This window comes from Pholis gunnellus (genome assembly GCF_910591455.1).
Source record: "Pholis gunnellus genome assembly, chromosome: 5".
NCBI lineage: Eukaryota > Metazoa > Chordata > Actinopteri > Perciformes > Pholidae > Pholis > Pholis gunnellus.
Window position 1 is genome coordinate 16,668,748 of NC_136531.1, and position 22,737 is coordinate 16,691,484.

At 41.0% G+C, this 22,737-nt stretch overlaps 2 protein-coding genes across 2 annotated transcripts; one reads left to right on the forward strand and one right to left on the reverse strand.

Annotated features, from left to right (window-relative positions):
• The first annotated feature begins 4,011 nt into the window (after positions 1–4,011).
• On the forward strand, positions 4,012–6,315 carry LOC306695749 (keratin, type I cytoskeletal 13-like). Its single transcript, XM_079159073.1, has 7 exons — positions 4,012–4,533; positions 4,752–4,834; positions 4,957–5,113; positions 5,246–5,407; positions 5,532–5,657; positions 5,775–5,992; positions 6,109–6,315. The coding sequence occupies exons 1-7, from the start codon at positions 4,048–4,050 to the stop codon at positions 6,212–6,214; spliced, it is 1,338 nt and encodes a 445-aa protein (XP_079015199.1). The 5' UTR covers positions 4,012–4,047; the 3' UTR covers positions 6,215–6,315.
• Positions 6,316–10,517: 4,202 nt separating this feature from the next.
• Positions 10,518–13,884, reverse strand: krt98 (keratin 98; the record flags this gene model as incomplete). The annotated part of the gene is made up of 8 exons (XM_079159075.1): positions 10,518–10,615; positions 10,741–10,751; positions 10,914–11,134; positions 11,514–11,639; positions 11,783–11,944; positions 12,499–12,655; positions 12,819–12,901; positions 13,546–13,884. 8 exons carry the CDS (start codon positions 13,882–13,884, stop codon positions 10,518–10,520), a joined length of 1,197 nt encoding a protein of 398 aa, XP_079015201.1.
• Between the last annotated feature and the right edge of the window lie 8,853 nt (positions 13,885–22,737).

Sequence of the window (22,737 nt, forward strand, 5' to 3'; positions counted from 1 at the left end):
CAGAGGAACATTGTTAAAAGACACATACGGTGAGTCATCGCAGCGTTCATTCTCTCTACAATATGAGATAGAAAGGAAGATGTTGTTTTACGTTGGTTCCTATGTGAGAGTTACACACACAGGTAAAAGCACTCATGTCACAGCACGTTTTGAGTATAGTGCTCCTGTTTCCACTACATACAAGCTGCAGTTATTTGTGTCAGAGAAAGACTTCGTACTCAGACTTGAATGGGCCTTCTGCATTCTGAAAAGTCACTCCCGTTCACATGAAAGGCGGATGGGGTGTGTGACCTACTAAATGTGTCAAAGAGACTTATTGTTGTGTTTTTTTGGCAGAAGCCCTGCAGGTTGAAGTGCAAGAACTCCCGCACATACATTGCATAGCAGATTGTCACCCACTAGATACAGGGCATGCAAATTAGTCTGCAGTGAGGTTTGAATACAGTTTAATTTATCTTCTGACAATCAGAAAAGTCCTTTTAGTGAAGGCAGAATACACCAGTTTTCATGAGTATCTCAACTATAAGCATACACACCTCATTTGTATTTTGCTTCACACGACAGCCACAGACACACCTTGCCTCACCGCAACACGTACCATCACCATTAATCACTCAGCCCACATAAACACACACTCTGACCTACATTGACAGAGCAGAAGAGTCTGTTTCTCACGGAACATTGTATTACAATTAAATATCTTCATTTTGTCTTCAAATTAATAAAATCTATTATATGATGTGTAGGTTGTTACCACCATGGAAGCATTTTGAGATATGAGATGCAACATTTAAGGGAATGTGAAGCATAGCTTTTAACAAAGGTCCTGAAACAAGATAATCTAAATATGAATGCAGACTGAGTGGAAATTAAAATGTCGTGCTTCAGACTCAGTACTGTTTAACCACAGTCTTTGAGGGCCACTGAGCAGCTCCATAGAGCAGCTATAGAGTCAAGTGCACTGCTCAAGCAGCGGGTAATCTTCTGGTCACAAACTAATTTCTCTACCTCTAGACCAGAGGTCTTCAACAGGGAATTTTATTTTTTTCCAAACATGAATCTGTCTATTTTAATAGTTCAGTATATTGTATGCAAGATAACAGGTATGTTTATGCATGGCAGTGGCACTAATAGGCCATCACTCATTTTCGTTTCCACATTTATGTTTAAAATGAAAACGTCAATTTGAATAGCTTGTATGCATGATTATCATGCAATTGACAGACAATGTTGATATTGGCATTGGTATCAGCTGACAAGGTATGTTTATAAATGGCAGTGGCTCGGCCACCCTACTCACTGCACCTTATGTTTAAAATAAAAACATGAATATATGAACCTGTGTGTTATTTGAATAGCTTAGTATTGAATGCACAATAAAGAGGTATGTTTATACATGGCACTAGGCCCAGTTTAATATAAAACACAATTGTATACAATATATATAGTCGGGGGTCCCTGCTCCATCTCTCTATCAGTTTGGGGGTCCTTTGCCTGAAAAACGTTGAAGACCCCTGATCTAGACCCCTGCTGCCTAAAAAGGAGTTTTGTGTGATTTTACAGTTTTTTTCCAAAGAAATAAATGTCAATATTTATTCCTAAGTGAGTAAGAAAGTGCAATGAGCAATTCAACTAAGTTAAGTGCAAATCTTCTTAACAATCACTAAAGTACGCAGCATTTATAGACTAGTGTTAAATTAGTAAATCAACAAAGTTTAGATTTTTCCCAACCAGTCCATTATCAGTATAGGAATTATTAGGAATCATGTAGGAATTAAATATATTTTATTTTATTTGTTAAGTTGAGATGTCCATTTTTCACAACAAAGTAGGCCTACGCGCTACTAACGGGTAAACATTCCTGCTTTTGTAAAAGTCCAGACCATGACAGGATACCACTTAAATGAATACACGCCAACGTTAGATAACAAGTCTACAGCCAAATAGCGCTTCTGTGAGGCTGTATACTTAAAGGGAGAATCCGCCAGCCTTTATGTGGATGTCCACTCAGTCTTGATGGTAAATCTTCCCTTTAAGGCACAGCAGAGCTTTTTAGCTAAATGCCATCGTTGGCATGCTAACATCGTCACAGTGACAATGTTAGCAGGTTGATGTTTATTAGGTAATGTTTGTTGTTAAACATGTTCATCATGTTAGTTTAGAGAGTTAACATGTCATATTTCTTTTATATCAAATTCCATGAGTGCTATTTGCGCTGATGCAACAGTAGCCTGCTGTCTAACAACAGTCAGTTACTAATACAATGTCTTATATGTGCATAGTTTATAATTTGTTCAATTACTTTAGTGATTAATGTATTTGCAAGTTATGCAATGTGTGTCGATATTCTTTATTCTCACAACCTTTATCAATCTACAGAATACAGATTTGCCCTTTTAATTGTGACACTAATCTACAGTAAACTTTACTTAAACTAGCTCAACCAGTACGTTGTAATAAGACTCTGTTAAACCACTGCCACACCCCTATGTTATTCTATCACAAGGATGTCTGATTGCACAAATATAACAATGTGCACAGACTCTATCGTGTTGCAATGTATTATGTGAACGCACCTTTCAGCCATCACTTAGTTGTGCTGGTAGTACAAAGGATTCACATTTAGGAAGTGAGATTGGAACAAATAATGTTCATCCCTTTGAGTTGCTCTCGTAAATTTACTTAGCTGTAAAAAATATATATAGATTTTTTTTGCTATTCTTCTGTGCGGTATAATACTTGCATGCAAAAAGAAATAGCGCAGGCATCTGCCAATGTAGCAGTGAAACCCTTAATGAAGTGCAGAAGTTGGTGTGTCGGTGTGAAAATGCAGTCTCCAGAGATTAAATTATCTTCACTCATATATTACTAGGGTTTTAAACTATCTAAATTGGACATTATTTATAGCCGTTTAGCACATGCATGAGATGAGTTTGCAACCTCAAAATGAAAAGCAGCAGTGAAAAGAAGCATCTGCTTTGCATTACTCCGGGCTGTAGATGTGAACAGTCTGCAACAGTAACTTGTTAGGTAGAAGTAAAACAACTCTTGAGGCAAAATGTTTGAAATAAAACATCCAGAATTCTTATATTTGAAAATAGTCTAAAACTGCAAGGAAAGGTATAAATGCTTGTAAAGACTTGAATGAAATACTGTGGTGAAATGGAAAGAAGCAAACAGGGAGGAGCTTGTTCTTGTTTGGGCCTGATGCACATACCAAAGTACAATGCCATGAAAAATAATACGGTCAAGTATTAACTTCCACCATGGACGTCATTAAAAACGGCTTCTAACGGGCAACCCTGCAGGCTAATGTTGAACAAAACATAAAAGGATGTATAGAGTTTAAGATTTACTGAAACTATGACTAACAAAAGAAAGAATTCTTAAAATATGATTTTCATGCAACATAACACCGATAGAAAAGACAAAGAGGTGTGTGAGAAGAGCTGTGCTGGTAGAAAGTCAAAAAACACTGTCATACTGATCCATTTCACTGTTTATAATTACAGTGCTTGTTACCATGATAACATAACAGGTTTGGCAGTCTTGCTCAACAATCATGGCACAAAGTCAAGTCACTTCAACTTAAGTTGAAACACTGCCAGGTTTGACTGAATAGCTAACCGGAGGCTGACAGTTATGTGAGTGGCTGTTTTACAAATTGCAGTGTACTTTGTAGCAATAAAAGATAAATGTTCACAAGGATGCCCTGTCTTCATGCTCATTAATGTGGTGCATGGGAAAAAAGGATGAATGGAAAAATGAAGCCATAGTATAAGGTTTGCAGGTAGCTGTGAGGTTTTATTGAATTCATTCAATTGTGTAACAAAAGGATTAAATTTAATCCCCGTTTCTCCTTCTGATGGTCGCACAAAAATGAACCTGAAGTGTGTGTGTGAAAGGTGGGGCAGAGCAACCATTTTAGGTAATGCTCCTCCCTTCAGTCCTCCCACACAGTACAGTATAAAAAGGGGAGGAAGGGAGAGCTGTGCATCTTAGTCCATCTCATTCTCTCCCAGGCAGACCTCCTCAGCAGTCTTCACAATGTCAAGATCCGTTTTTTCCACCTATAACTCAGGCTCTGGCGGAGGCTTTGGTAGATCGTCTACTAGATCCTCTGGTGGAAGCTTTATTAGAAGCTCGTCACAACAGCCTTCTTATGCTTCGAGCATGCATGGTGGTGCAGGCAGAACAAAAATCTCTGTTTCCTCTGGTTATGGCAGTGGAAGTAGTTATGGAGGTGGAGGTGGTTATGGCATGGGAGGTGGTTATGGCATGGGAGGGGCAGGGGGAGGGGGAGGCTTCGGCGGAGGTGGTGGCGGCATGGACCTCCATGTTGGGGCCAATGAGAAGGCCACCATGCAGAACCTGAACGACCGTCTGTCCACCTACCTGGACAAGGTGCGCAGCCTTGAGAACGCCAACGGTGAGTTGGAGATCAAGATCCGCCAGTTCTTGGAGAGCAAGAGCTCCCCCGCTTCTCGTGACTACTCTGCTTACGAGGCCACCATTGCTGACCTGCACGGAAAGGTATGTCACGTGACCTCTGAATCCTGAATGAGATACCAAAGCATGCCACACTGTAATTTATCATGAAATGCAACTATTGGCGGCATATGTATGATTATGTAGAGACCGTTACTATTTAACATGTGTAATGTTATATAATGTTTACAGAGTCTCGCAGAGACAGTTTGAAGGAAGAATTGCACTAATCATGTCAAATGAAACCTTGCGTTATCACACAGATCCAGAATGCCACCTGCACCAATGGAGGCATCTATCTGTCCATTGACAATGCAAAACTGGCAGCAGACGACTTCAGAACCAAGTAAGTATCAGATATGAGAGACAGAAAGTGTCTAAAACATAGTAAATTGAAAATCACTCTGAACCAATACATGGAAGATGTATAGACTGATTGCAAATGTCCGATCTCTTGCTGCCTCACAGGTATGAGAATGAGCTAGCCATGCGTCAATCGGTAGAGGCAGACATCGCCGGTCTCAAGAGACTGTTGGATGAGCTGACACTGGCCAGATCAGACCTGGAGATGCAGATAGAAGGCCTCAGGGAGGAGCTGATCTTCCTCAGAAAGAACCACGAGGAGGTGGGTAGCAAATGCTTGACAGCAGTCAACTGAGTTGGTTTGCATTTAATTTGCTGTCTCGAATGTAGAAAAAAAATCTACTCAAACACCTCAGCAAACATCCACCTTTAACAAACTCCTCTTATTTAACAGGAATTGGCAAGCATGTCAAGCCAGATGGGTGGACAGATCAATGTGGAGGTGGACGCAAAACAACAGCAAAACCTGAGCTCAATTATGGATGAGATGCGTGTGCAATATGAGGGTGTGGCCAACAAGAACAAAAAAGAGCTTGAAGCCTGGTTTCAAACACAGGTAAGACCAAAACCCTGGTGGTGCTATTAATTGCCTAAGTAACGTCTCATTGACTGTTTAAACTGACACATATGTAACATATGTATTTATATATGACACTGATGTTCTCCAATGTCTGCTCCAGTCAGAGTCGCTGAACAAGGAGGTGGCAGTCAACACAGAAACCCTCCAAACATCCAAGACAGAAATCACTGAGCTCCGTCGTTCACTGCAGGGCCTGGAGATCGAGCTACAGTCCCAACTTAGCATGGTAATAGACAATGATCTGGGGCAAATCTTGCATACAATTTAATGCAACCACAGTAGTTTTCAGTTTATTCACTCCTTCACTTCTCCATCTCTCGGTCTCTTAACCTTCCTCCTCCAGAAAGCGTCCCTGGAAGACACTTTAGCTGAGACAGAAAGACGGTATTCCATGCAGCTCCAGAGCCTCCAGATGCAGGTGACGGGCATGGAGGAACAGCTGACGCAGCTGCGATGTGAAATGGAACGACAGGGCCAAGAATACCAAATGCTGCTCGACATCAAGACACGGCTGGAGATGGAGATTGCAGAATACAGGAGGCTGCTGGACGGAGAGGGCAGGTAATTTGTCTGCAAAGAACAATTTTGTCCTTTCATTGTCAACTAATAACTAGCTCTGTAAATTGAGGCAATGTACTGATATTAAATGCAAGAACTGTAATTCTCCGTCTCCACAGTGTCAGCAGTGGAAGCAGTTCAAGGACGTCCTCTAACAAGATGACAATTGTTACAGAGGAACTGCGGAATGGCGTGGTGGTGTCCTCCTCCAAAAGCTCCACCTAATTTGTCTCCTGTCACCTGACGACCACAAGCAACATATTAATTACTCAAGTACTTCCTTCACAGACGCATAAAAATGCAATAAAAGGCTGTGGTTTGCTGACTATTATTTGTCTTGTTTGACTTATTTGTTTCTTAATTCCAAATAGTCGATAGTGTCATGGTTTTGAGATGAAGCAAAGGTCTTGTGAAATTACATATTTAATTCTTAAAGAGTTACTTTAGGTATTTGAAAGGTCTAAGATACGATTATTTCGACCAATATGTGTGAAAAACGTGTCCAATGAAAACCCAATAGCTTGAGGTATAGCAGTGTCGGCCATATTATGTCCTGGATATAAAAGGATAGAGAAATTCGGGCTGTGATGTCCATCCTGAGGCTAGTTTGGAAATTCTGAGCAAAGAGTATTGACGCCTCCCCCTCACAACAATTTTAAGTTCAGGACTTTAGCCTCAGAAGCCACACAATGTACAGCCGTACAGTACCAGACGTACAGCTCTACTGCAGACAGGATGCATGCTCCAAAAAAATATATTTTTTAAGAGGAACAATAAAGCTACAATGTAGAAATGTATAACCTTAATACCTCACAACAATAGACTGCTGCGTTTTAATAGGAGGTACAATTTAGATTACAGACAGAATGTACAGTGTAATACTCTGGGGTTATGGTGTAATCTTTTGTACCAACAGTGTTTCACTACAGCACATACATATGTAGGTACTGAGGAACAACATGTGAATGAAATAGGGGGGGTCACAATTTGGGATTTTACAAAGAACGTATACTGTAGTTAAGCCTATTTGAACTATGACCTACTGAGCAATAATTTGAGAGAATACTTATACCTATTCTAATTGGACTCTATTACAGGGTATAGTATGACCATAAAACTTAGCAAAAATCTGGACGTTTCACTTAATAAATAAAAAAAAAATGACATGTAAATTGGCACATGCTGTGCAATATTGGTGTTTTACTTTTAATAATATTGCAGATATATATCAGCATTCAAACGCTGTTTTTCTGAAGTCTCTTTCATGTGTTGTTTTAATCCATAAAACTGCCATCATAGTTAGATAAATTAATTTAATTTTGACTTAAATACAAGGATACTAAACGTTTTAATAAGATAATACTTTTTGTTGATTAACATCAATATAATTAAGAACAAACATGTAAGAATATATATGTCAAAGAATCTGTCTGGCATTTCCAAAGCGGAACTATTTTTGTTGTGTTTAAGTGAGGTCCGGTCATTGTTATGAGTTGCGCTGTTCACCTGCCAGGTGCCACCAACGGTTACATCGGAGCATAATGTTTAAGTCACGTCGCTGTGTAGTGATGCTCATAAAGATTACATTAAGGGAAGACTCGTGGGGCTGGAATTGACCGGGTTAACGCGGTCAATGAGGTATGCAAAGTTATCTGTACGTTTCTACATGATGCTTATAGCGGTTGGATATGCTAACGGTAGCTAGCAGCTAACATGCTAGCGGAGTGGACACACGTTAGCTGCTCTACACACGATTCAGGAAGTCGCTGCTGGTGACTCAAAGAATTGGGGAGGATAGGAGGAAACCCAGCCCACAGCGCCATGTTGGGCTGCCAAGTTTTCAATTTCGTTTGGAGTGAGATTTGGTTCCCCCCCCCCCCCCCCCAGGAAATATGTTTAAAATGTTTTCAGCAGCCAGATTCACGATTAAGCATTTATGCATCAAAACCAAGTCAACAATCATGGTCAATGATGAATAGCATTGTATATGGTTGATAGGCATACTTGTCAACCTCCAGACATCACAGCCTCATCAATCACCCCGAGTTCACTTAAAAAGTGTGGAAACATGCTTAAAAGTTTAGCGTCCTGTTAACTGAGCATCTAATTGCCAATCAACAAAATTCCCCTTTTCAGTCAAATGTTAACACTCTGAATTATGTTTGGTCTTTTATGAGGCTTTTCTGTCGTTTCTATCGGACAATTTCTAATGTTTGACGAAATGGAAACCTGACACATGCTGATAAAATGTACACACGTTTCTTCCAGTGGAACACCGGACCCCCTAAAGGCTCCAAAGTCTATCCACCACAGGCTCTCTCAGTCCTGTGGGATATCCATGATGTGGTCTGTGTGTAGCCACCATTTAGCTCTGTATTGGACCAGCTACGTGTTGCCTGCTTTTAGCCTAACTGGCGAAATAGCATTGACCTTTGAATTGGCTTTTTTTTTTTTCTGTTACTCAAACGTTAAGTACACCATTCTCCCTAATTGACTTTCTTTCATTTCAGCTGATATCTCCAAAACAAGGCAACTGACACAAACAGTCTAGATCAGTGGTCCCCAAACTACGGCCCGCGGGCCGGATGCGGCCCGCCTCCACATTTGGTCCGGCCCCCTGAACAATACCAGAGACGCATTATGATTTTTTTTCAGTCTGCACAATTAATCGAATTTTAATCAGCCAACCACCAGGGGGCGAACGAGATGAGAGCTGTCATGCGCGCACCCTGTAGAAGTAGAAGAGTAGAAGAAGTAGAAGAGCCGAGAGACGGGAGCTTGAAGGACGAGTACTTGTGCTTAATTTATTTACACGCCGGCATGTCATGTCTGTCACTACATGGTCGCGCGTTTTCAATTCCCCTGCTCTCTGTATCGCGCACGGCGGTGTTCCGCCCCGATCCGCTCGCACGATGCAACGGTCGCTCACCTGCGAGTAATTTGCGAGTAATTTTTAAGTTAAGCTGTTTTTTATGTATTTTAATGTATTGTGTAATTGTAAATTCAGATGTAGTGCTGTGTAAATGCGAGGATGTGTTTACAAATGTGTTGTTTGATCTGCTGTTGTGTTTATTTTTAGATACACGGCACTTAAGACAATTCCAGGATATCAAACAATTGCACCATTTGGAGACTCTGCCAAAATTGTTGACTGTATTTTAGCAGGGTACAGTTTGACCATAGAATGAATTACCACCTAGTTTGGTGACACTTCAGATAACAGCCTGCAAAACCTGTAGTTGCATTGACTTAAATTGAATAGTTACTGTGTAATTTAAATGTAACAAGGGGGAACTGTCTAAAGATATTAATATGAATTTCTTTTTGTTTTACTTGCCTAAAAAATGTAGGGACAAACTAAACTGCACAGTTAGCTGTCAGAATAGTAAATTAAACATATGCATTGTGATTCATAATTGTGTTTTATCTTTCTATATTTTTATTTATTACCTGGGATGAAATTAAGGAGGCCGTGCACAGAGCTGAAAGAAAGTAAAATTGCGTCTTGAAGAGCTGCAATGCTGGTCGTACACAATTACCACGGAGGAAACTTTAAATAGTTTAACGTTTCAAAATTATTAACGTGTGGTAACACCGCAAAAACAAGTGAGAGACATCTAGCGTGGGTGAACTCTGTCCGATCAAGGCCATAGATAGAGCATCCAGTAATGACGTTTGCTGGTGAAGTGAAGGTAAATTTCACCCAGTGCATGCTGGGAAAGGTTCCAGTCCCTCATTAAACTGCTTTAACCAACGTTTTGGCCCCCAGGAGGCAGAGCTTGTATGAAAAGTTTTGCACATCCTGGCTCCAGAAAAACAAATATTAAACAAACAGTTCAACAATTCCTTATAGAGTTACAATTTACCTTTTTTGCACTTTGAGTCCTCTCAATAGTCTGGTCTATGGAGAAAATGCTTTTTTATTCACAAGGGATTAGTTGCACTACTACAGTTGTCCACTGAGACAAATAAGCAGGAAGGACTTGCCACACCTTACTAAGCTCTCTCAATATTGAGCTTTCATGAGGCTGAGGAACTCTAAAATGAGCAGACACGTAGTCCTAATACGGTAGTTAGCATGATGTGTTAGCAAACAATACCTTTGCATCCATCAGAATCGGAGCTTATAGACACTATCAATTGGCCTTTTAGCTCTGGTGGCTAGTTTTGCACTGATACTTCACTGCTGTTAGATATTATGTAACTTCACTGCCGTTTGGTGCTGGTTAGGTAGCATACATTGGGTTTATTAGAGCTTGGTTACTATCAATACAGCTTGTAGAGAGCTGTGATATGGAGCCTTAAAACAGCCAAAACATTCATTTAATGCTGCTTTAATGTGATACAGTTGGTAATAGCTTGAGTAAGATCAAGCTTTTACCAACTGTATCTGATTTAGCAAAACATTAATTATTCATCTATGAGGGACAATAATAGAAATGTGGAATACCCGTTCATTACAAAACACACAAGAACGTTAAATTCAACTGCACGATCTTTATTGATTTTTGATAATCCGTTCAGTTTATCACTCAATCTCATCCACATCCACATCAACGGTCTTGCTGGTCCCGACCACCTTTCCATCCACAACTGTTTCCACCACTGTGATGGTTTTTGTGACAACTGAGGAAAAGAAAAGATACAACAATCATGAGCAAATCACACCACATTCCTTCAACCCAGTTAAAACTTAAGTAGCATTTTAATGGTAAAATAGAAATTACATGCATGAGAAAAAAAATGCGTACCTTGTCTTGAACTGGTAATGGAGAGAAAAAGAATGAAGAAAACATTAGTTTAGAACATCTCAACTGTACATTGTCATACAATCAAACTGGAGTGGGATGTTTTTTTCTATGTAACCTAATCCCCCCCCCCCCCCCCCCCCCACTCCCCCTTCTCTCTCTTCATCAGGTCTCACCTTTCATCCTCCCCATCCAGCAGCCTCCTGTACTCTGCGATCTCCATCTCCAGCCGAGTCTTGAGGTCCAGCAGCATGTCGTACTCCTGCTTGTTGTTGGCGATGCTGGCGTGGAGCTGGGACAGCTGAGTCTCCAGGCTTGTGACCATGTTCTGGAGGCCCGATAGCTGTGCAGCATAACGCGCCTGGGTCTCTGACAGGGTGCCTTCCAGAGACGCTTTCTGTTGTGGTCGTAGGAAGAAGTTGTTAGGTGCGAGTAGGCAGTCAGTGATTACAATTCAGAGATGTTACTTGATTTACAGGTTACAATTTGCTGCAAGGCTTGTTGGCGTGAGTGTGCAACCAGCATCTTGTGGCTCTGTGTACTTCGTAATTACCCTTATTCGCTTTGTTGCCGAGAACAAGATGAGAAGACTGTTACCAATCACACGTCTGTGCACTAAAGATGGAGCATCACCTAGCTACCGGTTAGCTTATAGCTTAGCATTAAGACTGGAATTGGTGAAACGGCTAGCTTATCTCGGTCCAAAAGTAACAAAATCTGCATGACGGCATCGGTAAAGCTCACACTTTCACGAAATATTGTGTTTGTTGACGTACCATGCTCAAATGGGACTGCAGTTCAATCTGAAGCCTCTGGAGGGTGCTCTTCAGGTCCTTCATCTCTGTGCGGGATGTCACCAGAATCTCTGTGTGTGTGATCACTTCCTGCTCCACTGATGCCATCTAGGCAGATCAAAGAAACAACATTCTTTGTTTTACCCAAAAATTATAGTAGATTACTGCCACGCAATTAAGCTAGTTAACCTCAATTTAACTCTTTAAAGGTTACTGCAGTGGCTGTATTCTGAGCAGTTGTGACTTTTCACCTTGGTCTGGTACCACGCCTCAAGTTCCTTGCGATTCTTGGTGATCGCGCTCTCATAGTGTTCCCTGATCTCTGACATAACATTGTTCAGGTCTGGAGAGGGAGAAGCATCCACGGCCACATTGACCTGTCCGCCCATCTGACTCCTCAGCAGAATCAGCTCCTGTAGGGGTCAAAGGACAGTCAGCTGGTGTAAAAACTCAAATGAGTGAATTTGTTTTTTTATTATGGCAACAGGAGCATCCAATCAATTTCTTTTGTGAGCTGTTGATCTAAGTGTGAGAGACCAACAGTAGCAATGAGCTCATGGAGGGAGAGAAGAATGCAAGGAAGTGTGTGAAGGGAAGAGGCCAGCGCTGGGAAAAGAAAGACCTGTTTATAAAAACAATAATAAAACATGGAATTTCCTTTGTGTTATCAAAGGTAACACAGAGGTCATGTGTGCAGAGCTTTGCTCAGACCACAGTAGATGGCTATGATAAATGGTTGCAACTTTGTCTCACAGTGAATAGCTGCTGAAAAGATGGATGATGATGATAATCAATCACCATTGTAGTAGCACACTTTCAGGTTATGTACATACAGAGTGGGTGTTGGCCTGTGTGCAGGAATCTATCAGGGGTGTGGACTCATCAGTTTTGCTGCATGTGAAACTGTCATCAACAAACCTTGGATTGGTTAAAACCAACCACAGCTCCATCGTCTGTGCACTCTCACCTCTTCGTGATTCCTCTTGAGCATGATGATCTCGTCCTTCAGGGCCTCGTACTGGCTCTCCAGGTCCATTTTGGCCAGGTTCATCTCATCCAGCACCCTCTTCAGTCCAGCGATGTCTGCCTCCACAGCCATCCTCATGGCCAGCTCGTTCTCATACCTGAGAGGGGTGGGGTGGGGGGGGGGGGGGAGCACACAGAAGCACGAGCAAACCGGTCAGATGGGATTTAGAGGGTCGTTAAGATTAGAAGTTGTCAGTGAGACTTCAGTTCACGCTTCGATGTGATGTGGCGTTGCAGAGAAGGAAAGGGGAATACACTCACTTCATCTTGAAATCATCAGCAGCCAGTTTTGCGTTGTCAATGTCCAGGACTGTCTTGGCATTGAGCCTAGAGGCAATACGAATCTGAGGAAAACAAAAAACAGGGAAACGAGTCAGAAAAGGTACAGCTGAGCTCCTGTCTCATACAGATTTACAACAGTACAGTCTGTGATCCAATTTAAAAGATAAGAGTTTCAGAAAGATACCTGATGTACTATTTTATCCATTGGTTGATATTCAATGTTTACACTTTTTGGTAAAGGACCCTTGAACATTTGGTTCTTAAAGAATTGGAATGTAGCAGTGCATATGATGCAACAGTTAAATATCAACATTAAATAAAAACAGATAAACTATTTTTAAGCTTAAATTAAGCCTGTGCAAAATGTATGTACTGTACAATATTGGCTCATAATATCAACTATCTGATATTTCAGTTGGACTCTGCAATAAACCTGCACTGCCTCCCGTTGTAAGTATGAAAGTTAACAGTGTACTGGTAATTGGTTTTAGCATAATAGTGTAAACAGCTTCCTGATAAGATGGTCCACTTCTACCTAACGCTAATGATCACTTCTACACTCTGCTAATGATAGGTTTCCTGGTTCTCTAACTCAAATGTCAGCTGTCTCAACCCCACATACAGTACATACCAACACACTCCCCTCAGAAAGATGAGAAGAGGAAGTTAACAGAAAACACACACATATCTGTCTACTACTTCTTACCTTGTCCTTCAGGTCTTCGATGATGGCGAAGTAGCTGGTGTAGTCGTGGCAGATGACTGTTTTGTTCTGGTACCAATCTCTGATCTGCTGTTCCAGGCGGTTGTTCTCCTTCTCCAGGGTGCGCACCTTGTCCAGGTAGGAGGCCAGACGGTCGTTCAGGTTCTGCATGGTGGCCTTCTCGTTGGCCCCCACGTGGAGGTCCAGGCCATCGGCCAGGTTGAAGCCTCCGGAGGATGATCCGTAGTTCTGCTGGGATGAGGAGATGCGGGTGCCGCGGCCGCCTGCTCCTCCGTAGACACTCATGGTCCTCTGGCCGTAGGATCTGCTGCTCAAAGACATGCTGGGAGAGATCTGGATCTGGATCAGGATCAGGTAGAATCACTGGAGTTGATCTGCAGTTGAAAGCATCACCTTGGTCTCCTTGGTTATATAGCTGCCTCACGCAGCAAAGTGGGAAGGGCTAGGAGAGGTAGATGAAAAGGAAGAATGTGGCTGATGGGCAACCCCCCTACTCCTCTTTGCATCATCCTTATCAGCACGGGTGTGGTAATCAGCGGGTAGGGGTTCGTCTGCCTTTTTTTCAGGTCAAACCTGTGGTTCCACATTTCGTTTCTCGAAGAAAGGGCATTCCTTGAATACTACTTTGTTCCTTTTTTTTCTTCTAATCTCGTACCTTTGGCAGTTTGTAATTGCAGCCTTCCTTGTCAGGTAGCTTGAAAGCAGGTTTAGCTGCACAGACATACTTTCAAATAATTTATTCTTAGAGAACAATAAGCTATGGTTAACTATCTTGTAAAATATTCACTCATAGCAGTGACAGAAGTGGCACATGCCAGCGACAATTTCACCTCAGTGAAACTTGGGCCCAAAGGTTGAGGGCAAGGCAGTTCTAAGGTTGTCAGTTATTTTTGTGTCCAAGACTTACAAGAAGCCACTTACATTAGGAAAGATAAAGGAAAGGTAGCAGGACACACAGTAATGTATCCATATGTGTCGAAACATATCAGATAAACATATTAATCATACAGTGAACAAAAACTGAGCCAAGATCATGTTATGAATGAATAATTCGTTTTTTTTTACTTGCGTTTAGTATTTCAGGCAATACTCGTGTAGACGTGAGGTTGATGCCCAAACAAAAGGCATGGGTACTTTGGTGCAACAGTATGCGAGTTGAGCCGTGGACACACACACACACACACACACACACACACACACACACACACACACACACACACACACACACACACACACACACACACACACACACACACACACACACACACACACACACACACACACACACACACACACACACAGTCCTATGAACACACACGCACACGACCAAACTCATTTTCACCTTGCAGAGATAATAATAAATAATAGTCTTGAGGTTGAAAGTAATTCTGTACATTTACTCAAGTACGGTACTTGTGGTTTACTCAAGTATTTCTATTTCTGCCACCTCATACTTGTAATTCACTACATTTCAGAGGTAAATATCATACTTTTTACTCCAATTCATTTGTTTGATAATTTAAGTTCCTTTGCTGATTAAGATTATACACAATATACAAAACATAAATCAACTAATATATTAGTATCATTAGTATATGTTAAACTATCCATCAGTATATACATTTGTTTAAATTAGCTCACCTTTACCAGCTGCAACATTAAAGCGGTGTACACAGTAATGCATTTGTCATTTGAATCCAGTGATATTTATGATTCTGAAAATGAGGCATTCTGCATAATGAGTACTTTTACTTTTTGTACTTTAAATATAGTTTCATGCTGATACTTTTGTGCTTTTACTTAGATGACATTTTGATTGCAGGACCTTTACTACTTCTACTTTTAATTAACAAAAAGTTCTGAAGAAGACTGAATAAATACAACAGACAATGTAGTTTTCTTTAGATTTTACTGTAGGACAAGCCTGACCAGTTACTGATAAGCTAAACTTGTTTCTCTGGTGAAGCTTTACTCCCCACCATCACAGGCCTTCATTACGTCTATTGTAACATTTGGAAATGTTGCAAACAACCATCTGTATCGATGACAACCAACCTAAAAAATGTACCAGCTAGTTTTATTGGTTTATAATTATCACAGCAGCCTAGACATAACAGACATACCCATACCAGTTGAAAATGATCACCTTGTTGTTTTTCTAGTTATCTGTCATCAACAGAGCCATGCTGCATGACTGCCTTGCTGTTGCACACATCTTCAGTCAGCAGTCACACTGATAAGCAGGGTGAGGCCTGAAAAGGTGATGACTGATGGTTTGATTGCATCCGATGACAGTCGGTGTGTTAAAACATTGTACATTGTTGAAAATAGTATTAGAGGCACATTTTACTTCAGTTACATGTCAGGTACTATAATGATTAATGTGGGATGATGCCTGTTCCAAGTCAGGCAGACATTTTGACTTGTCATAGCAGGTGTAATAATCCACAATGGCTCCGTGCCAGTTCAGTGTCTAGGTTAGACAGCATGCATGATACCATGGATTAATCACATTCAATCACAATTATCTTGTAATACTAAGCATTGACTCGTGTCGACAAAAGTTATTTTCCACCCAAAGCTAAATCTGATTTTATATTAACAACTATTGCATTAATAATCTAAGCAATGTGTTGTTGTTTTTTTACAATAGAATCTATTTTTCATGTTGATTCTTTTGACTTTTAAAATGTTTTACAGCTTCAACTCTCCGTTCTCAGAAGCCATGCCGGATTAACAGCCTTTCAGTGCTGCAGTGGACATGATTGGCTTGTAAAACAACTTTCTCAATGTCACCTTAATCCTTTTAAACATTTTTCCTCCAATCGTTGAAGAAAATATCTTTTGTTCTTTCTGACACTGGAGACAAAGAAATGTTGCTCTGCCTGCCTTTTCTGTGTCACACCGACATCCTAAAGGTCTTACTACAAATTCTTTCTTTCAGATAATCAACGTTGATGGTGCGTTTGCGTTGGTTAGAGGCAGTTTGAGGGGCAGCAACACTCCTCGATGTGCTCATGCTTGTGCAAACTGGGTTTTTTTTAATGTGCTAACATTTTTTGTTGACTTCATAGAAGTGACCTTGTAGTGAAAGAGTCGGTTGAGATATCAAATACTATAAATGTTCAGGACAGAAACACAAAATGACAGAGTAGCAGTATTCACTCTGCTGTTCGTGTTGTTTCTTTTTCAGAGAGAGAGAGAGAGAGAGAGAGAGAGAGAGAGAGAGAAAATAATCTCAGATTAATCCCAGGAAAGAGACATTGCTCTGATCACTGGAACCAATCCTGAAGCAGCAACCCACCACCTCCCATCAGCTCTCCACACCCACTTTGGGCAGAGAGATCAAAGTGGACACAACATCATGTGATACTAAGAATGTATTGTCTTTCTCTTTCTGCTCACTCCCATCAGTCCAGATTCCTTCAGCCCTTCACACGGACACGGAGTGTTTTTGCTGTCATGCGTGTTCATAGATGTGTGAATGCGTCGACAACCCTTGTGGGAACGTTCAGTTAAACTTTTTATGACTTACTGACATTTCAACACATTCTGTCATTACCATACTATTACTGCATTCATGAATCATACAGTTGTCATTGGAAACAACAGTGTTGTGTTTTGAGTCTCATATTTGTCTTTACCCTCGGCTTGTATACTCTGTGACCATCTGATGATATAAAAAAATGTTGGTACGCTTTGCTGTGGTTGGTACGCCAGCAGTTTTAGCTCTCACTTTTCACAACTCCATTTGGTGTGGCGCGTTAATTTACTGGTGATTCCTGCTCGGAATATGTGCTCCATCTCCGAGGCAAATGTTTTTTCACTAGATGGTGCACTTTAGCTGTGCTTCTCACCGCTACAGCTCAGACATCTGTTGTGTAAGGGTGCGGCTCTGTGATAATCTGTTTCAGACAGTGAACTGAGAGACTCATCAACCCCTGAAGACCTTATTGCGTTATCTTTTTCTCTTGTCTGACCGATGACCTTTTTTGTAAGTTTCATTGTTCTATCTTGCAGTTTATTACACCATACTATGATACCTTTCTTTAGCTCATACACCTTTATCACTGCATCAGTACTGGACTTATCAATTTCCAGTAAAAGCAGCAGTTTCCGCATAAAGTAGAAAGAACAATCTTTTTTTATATATTTCTTCAAAGTTTAGGTCCTAATGGAATGAACCAGGGCAGGTCTGTTGACACAACAGACTTCTGTTTACCCAAGCTGCAGTGGTCTATGCACAGCTGATCATTCAATGTGCAGGTGAATGTTTAACTTTGTCTGCAGTAACTGGTCCCACATAGATGGGAGGAACACACCAAACTCTCTACATGTATCTCTCACACACACCCACATGTAATCCGACCTCAGCACATATCACTGCGGATGTTCAGTCCAGGACCTTTGTCAGAAATGTTGCATGCTGGGATGGGATTGCACAGTGCATGCTGAATCAGTGAGCAGGATTTGGTAATGCCTGTGGAGGGGTGTGGTACATCGAGTGGAGGCTCCAGGGGCCGCATTGCTCCATTACAGACTCACATCTGTGACTCCTAGTTACTAACTCAGCACAGAGCTGTTCTTGCTGCCATTTGTGCACGTTTATATCTATATAATATATATCTATATATATCTATATATATATATATAGATATATATCACCATTATGTCTGTTTCTCTGTAAGCGGGACATTTCAAAAGATTCCGAATAGATTTTTACATCAGGCATGAAGGAACTGATTAACACTTCAAACAGGGTGAAAATGGCTTCTCAGTTAAGGTCAAATAACTTTGTAACTGAGTCACAGAACACAGAGAGAGATACACCTTGAATATTGGCTCAGGCAAATACACAAGGTCCCAGAGGTCAGTCCTGGTTAACTGCTGTGCCCATTTTTCCATAATGTGGTGCAATGGGCTGCACAGTGGTAACTGCACAAATACAGTGCTGTTCATTTGTTTTCCACAAAAAAAGATTCAAGAAGTCTCTCCAGGGGAAATTAGAATATTGATTAATTTCTTTTCTTTAACTTTTAGATTGTATCATTACATTTTATACCTATATGTACAGTGGTGCTTTGAGCTAAATGCTAGCGTCAGCATGCTAACATGATGCAGGTACAATGTTTACCATATTCATTACCTTAATACATAGTACAGCTGAGGCTGATGTGGATTCCATCAGTTTTGCTGTGTTTGGTCATAAACCAAAATATTGGACAGATTGCACCTTTTTAATTTCTACCGCTTGAGTGCAGATGTTTAGGGGGAAACAAATACATTGCAGTTATTTTTAGAGGTGGAGCACCTAACTCAGATTCAGTGCAGAAGAAGCAAACCTGTTTCCTCCTATGTTGTAATAAGTACCTGAGATTAACAAAACATTGCACAAGCATAACTCACATTATGTTCTATCTACATTGATAAGAATGTGTCCTTTAGGTGACAATTCAACAGCTGCATATTGTTGTTGGGAGTAGGACCGCACAACCTCATTGTGCTATAACAAAGAACAAAGGTGCCCTAGTTTGTCAAGTTGACATATGTGCCAGGTTTTCAAAAAGGAAGTGGCCTGTTTGTGAAAGATATGGGAACGACAGCAAACTCTCATTCCCACTGCACGATGTAACTGATGCGAGGACACTCTACTCATCCGCGCTTAGGTGCAGGAATCCAAACCATCCGGACTTCAAGACAAAAGACGAGATGAGAAGTGACACATACACTCCGCCATCCTCGTAGTTGCTATGCTGCAAACAAAGAGTGGATCATCTCAATATTGTTGTGAGACTATGGTAACTTAAAGGTGATGTGCTTAAGTTGAAAACAGTAGACTCTCTTTGTCTTTGCATTGAATAGAAACCGTCTCTCTATTCTTTACGGCTTAAAGAAGGAAACTTAGTTCAGAACATCATGGATGAAGTATTTATTGCTGAAGGTAACCTCCCTGTTACAGTTCAGTCTGAGTCTACTTCACCAAACTTCAGTGCCACAATAAATGGTGACTTGGTACAGATTTATAATATATAGACACTTGACATTTGCTACATACCTTGTTAATACAGTAGAGTGAACTGTAATTGTTACATTACAACATGACATACACATCACACAAGAATGAAGAAGCTGCACCATGAAAGGAAAAATCAATGCAAACGGTGTCTGGAAATAGATTGCCCCGTCTCCCTTGCTAAAGTTCAAATTGTATTTTACTGAGGAATCTTATCTTCAGTTTTACTCAATCAGTTTGAGTAAGCAGTAGGATTGGAGTAGTGGGTGGAGTAGTATTTGTACTGACTGGGTCATAATGGATAAAAAACACAAAGGGCAAGAGTAGACAATCTAAGATTTACACAAAGTTAGAAGAAAAGCTCTCGTATTATAGGATTCTACGGTCTAAATCAGTGGTTTGATATTAGATCATGTGTGTTTATTGTAAGCCTCACTGTTACTGGAAGTTGTGCAGGCCCTTTGAGTAAATATTCAGTATCACAGACTTTGTTCTCTAACCTGCCGAGAACCTAAAAATTAACTTAATCTGGGTTTGAGGATCACATGAGAAGCTGTAAACACAGCCATTGCATGTCTTACTCATTCACCATAGTAATTACAATATAACCGAAAAATGGTTGCATTGATACTAAAATACATGAAAAGGACAAAGTGGTAGAGTTTCTTGAAAGATTGTAGAGGGGATTTCAGTCAACCATGTGCATGAATCATGAAGTTGTTTTTTAGTGAAGACACCCATATGGTCTCCAGCCCATGAGAGCATGAACTCATGTTTTGCTCATCTGTCTTCGTCCTGCTGTACACAAAGCTGCATTTCAGAAGACAACCCAACCAGCAAGGTGTTTGCCTGCACCTGCCTGTTTCTCAACACATGTGCCACGATTGCCACTTGTTAAACTGAAAGAAGGTTTCAGCACAAACATGTTACATAGAACTGTTAATCAATTTACTAAGCATGTTGTCGACTACAAGCCGTAAACTCACCTGGATGTAAACATTGCACGTGTCTCCACAGTCTTTGCCACTTTCTCCACCCATGAGACAGCTGCAGCACCTTCCATGGTTTCGTGTATTTATCCCCACTGATCTCCTAGAGGGAGTTTTTTTCCCCTCCTTGTTCTCAGTGAGGGTCTTAGTTTGGATGAGTCATTTTTCTCTCTGTTTTCATAATGTGGGTGCTGACAGGCCCACTGAGATCATACATAACAGTGAATAAGGTCTACACAAATAAACTTGATGTGACTTGGTTTAGCTCCTATAAGGCAAGAGAAACCTGGGATCCACATATTGAACATTTCGGTCTTTGACCCATATCCTTTAATAGAATTAAGTTCCCCAAACCACAAGAGGCTTCTACAATGATTTATTTCATGTTATAAATGTCTTCCCTTAAAAAAGACATTTGGCGCAGCAAACTATGTACAGAAGTCTAGACTTTGAACTTTGATTTGTGTGAATCACTTACAGTAAGGGAATAGTTTGACACTATGCCCACACGATAACATGCTGGAAGATGAGAACATTGATATCACTCTCACGAGTGTACATTGAACATGAAGCTATAGAGCCGGTTAGCTTAGCTAAGCTTAGCTCAAGGAGTGGAAAAGGTCTTGGCCAGGCACAATTACATTCAGTTCTCTGCTGGTTTCCTGGCAAGTTCACAGTAACGACCTGAACTCCAGGGCCTCTACAACTACTTTACTATTTGATTGTTTTTATACTTACATTTTTGTGCGCATAGAACAAACTATGTAGATAAAACGTGTTAATTAGAACTGAACTTTAGAGGTGTTGTTTGGTGGATTCTTTTGACAGAGCCAGGTTAGCCGCTTTCCTCTGATCCAGTCTTCGTGCTAAGCATCTCCGACTCTAGTTCAGTTTTGGGAGACTCGCCTGACCGCTACCATCTGCAACATGTGTAAAAACAACATTGTCAGACTGACAGCATAATAGTGGTCAAATGCTATATCTGTGTATCTGTGTATCTTAAGTATCTGCGATCTTGATTCCCATTTCTTTAGGTAGATTATAGGCGTTTGGGGAACAATCAGGGACTGAGAGGGACTACCCACCTGAGAGCTGTTGACTACATACCTTCAGTGTTCTCACCACCAATAGGAATGCTGAAGTGACGTAAACCGTTCAGCGCAGCTTGCACATGTCTTAAAACAGAAAAAAAGTACTTTTTGCAATTTTTGTTTGAAGCTGCAGTCGTCTTCGGCTCTGTGAATGTGCTTTAAGCATCTGGTTTAGCCTTTATGCAGCTTACTAAGCAGGGGCTCAAACAGGTTTTTGAAAAAATGGTGGTTGCCGGTGCTGCGTTGGCTCATGCGTTCGAACAATCTCTGTACACTCATGGATATTTTTGTGCTGGGAGAGAACCTTGATTGTTCCTAGTTCTTTGACAGTTCCTAGACAAAAGGAGGGTTCTTAGAACGAAGCTTTTAGAACTATGAAAAAGTTCCTCCAGTCAGAAAATGCCTTACGTAATGCAGAGTAGAGTATACACACAGTTCATAAGAGGCATGATTCACTTCTGCCTGTGAGGGGTGAGGGGTGACCCCATGTGCCTCCCTCACATCCCCCCAGCTGACACCAGATGTTACGCTACAAGAGCAAGGAAATTAGCCAGAGCCCAACTCTGAGATGAGAACACACACACACACACACACACACACACACACACACACACACACACACACACACACACACATGCATGCAAACTCAGCCAGCCACACATTTGCCCACACACACGAACACAGAATCCTTTGAGACTCTCTGTCTCATCCCTCCCGCAGCCCTTGACAGAGGCCAAAATAAACAAAATGTACTTCGTGCACGCACACACACACACACACACACACACACACACACACACACACACACACACACACACACACACACACACACACACACACAGGATACAGGACTGAGGAGGGATGTTGTGTGTGATATGGTGAACAATGGAGTCCGACGAATTCCCTTAAATGGGTTAGACTGAAAACTGAAAATATGGAAAACAACCCTGGTTTGTGGTTCAAGGCTACACAATCTTCATGCTGCTGTCGATGACTAACAACTTAAGTAATTACAGGCTCATTGTATCTGGTTGACCGCAATGCCATTCAGATAAAATTAGCATTTAATGAAATATCAAAG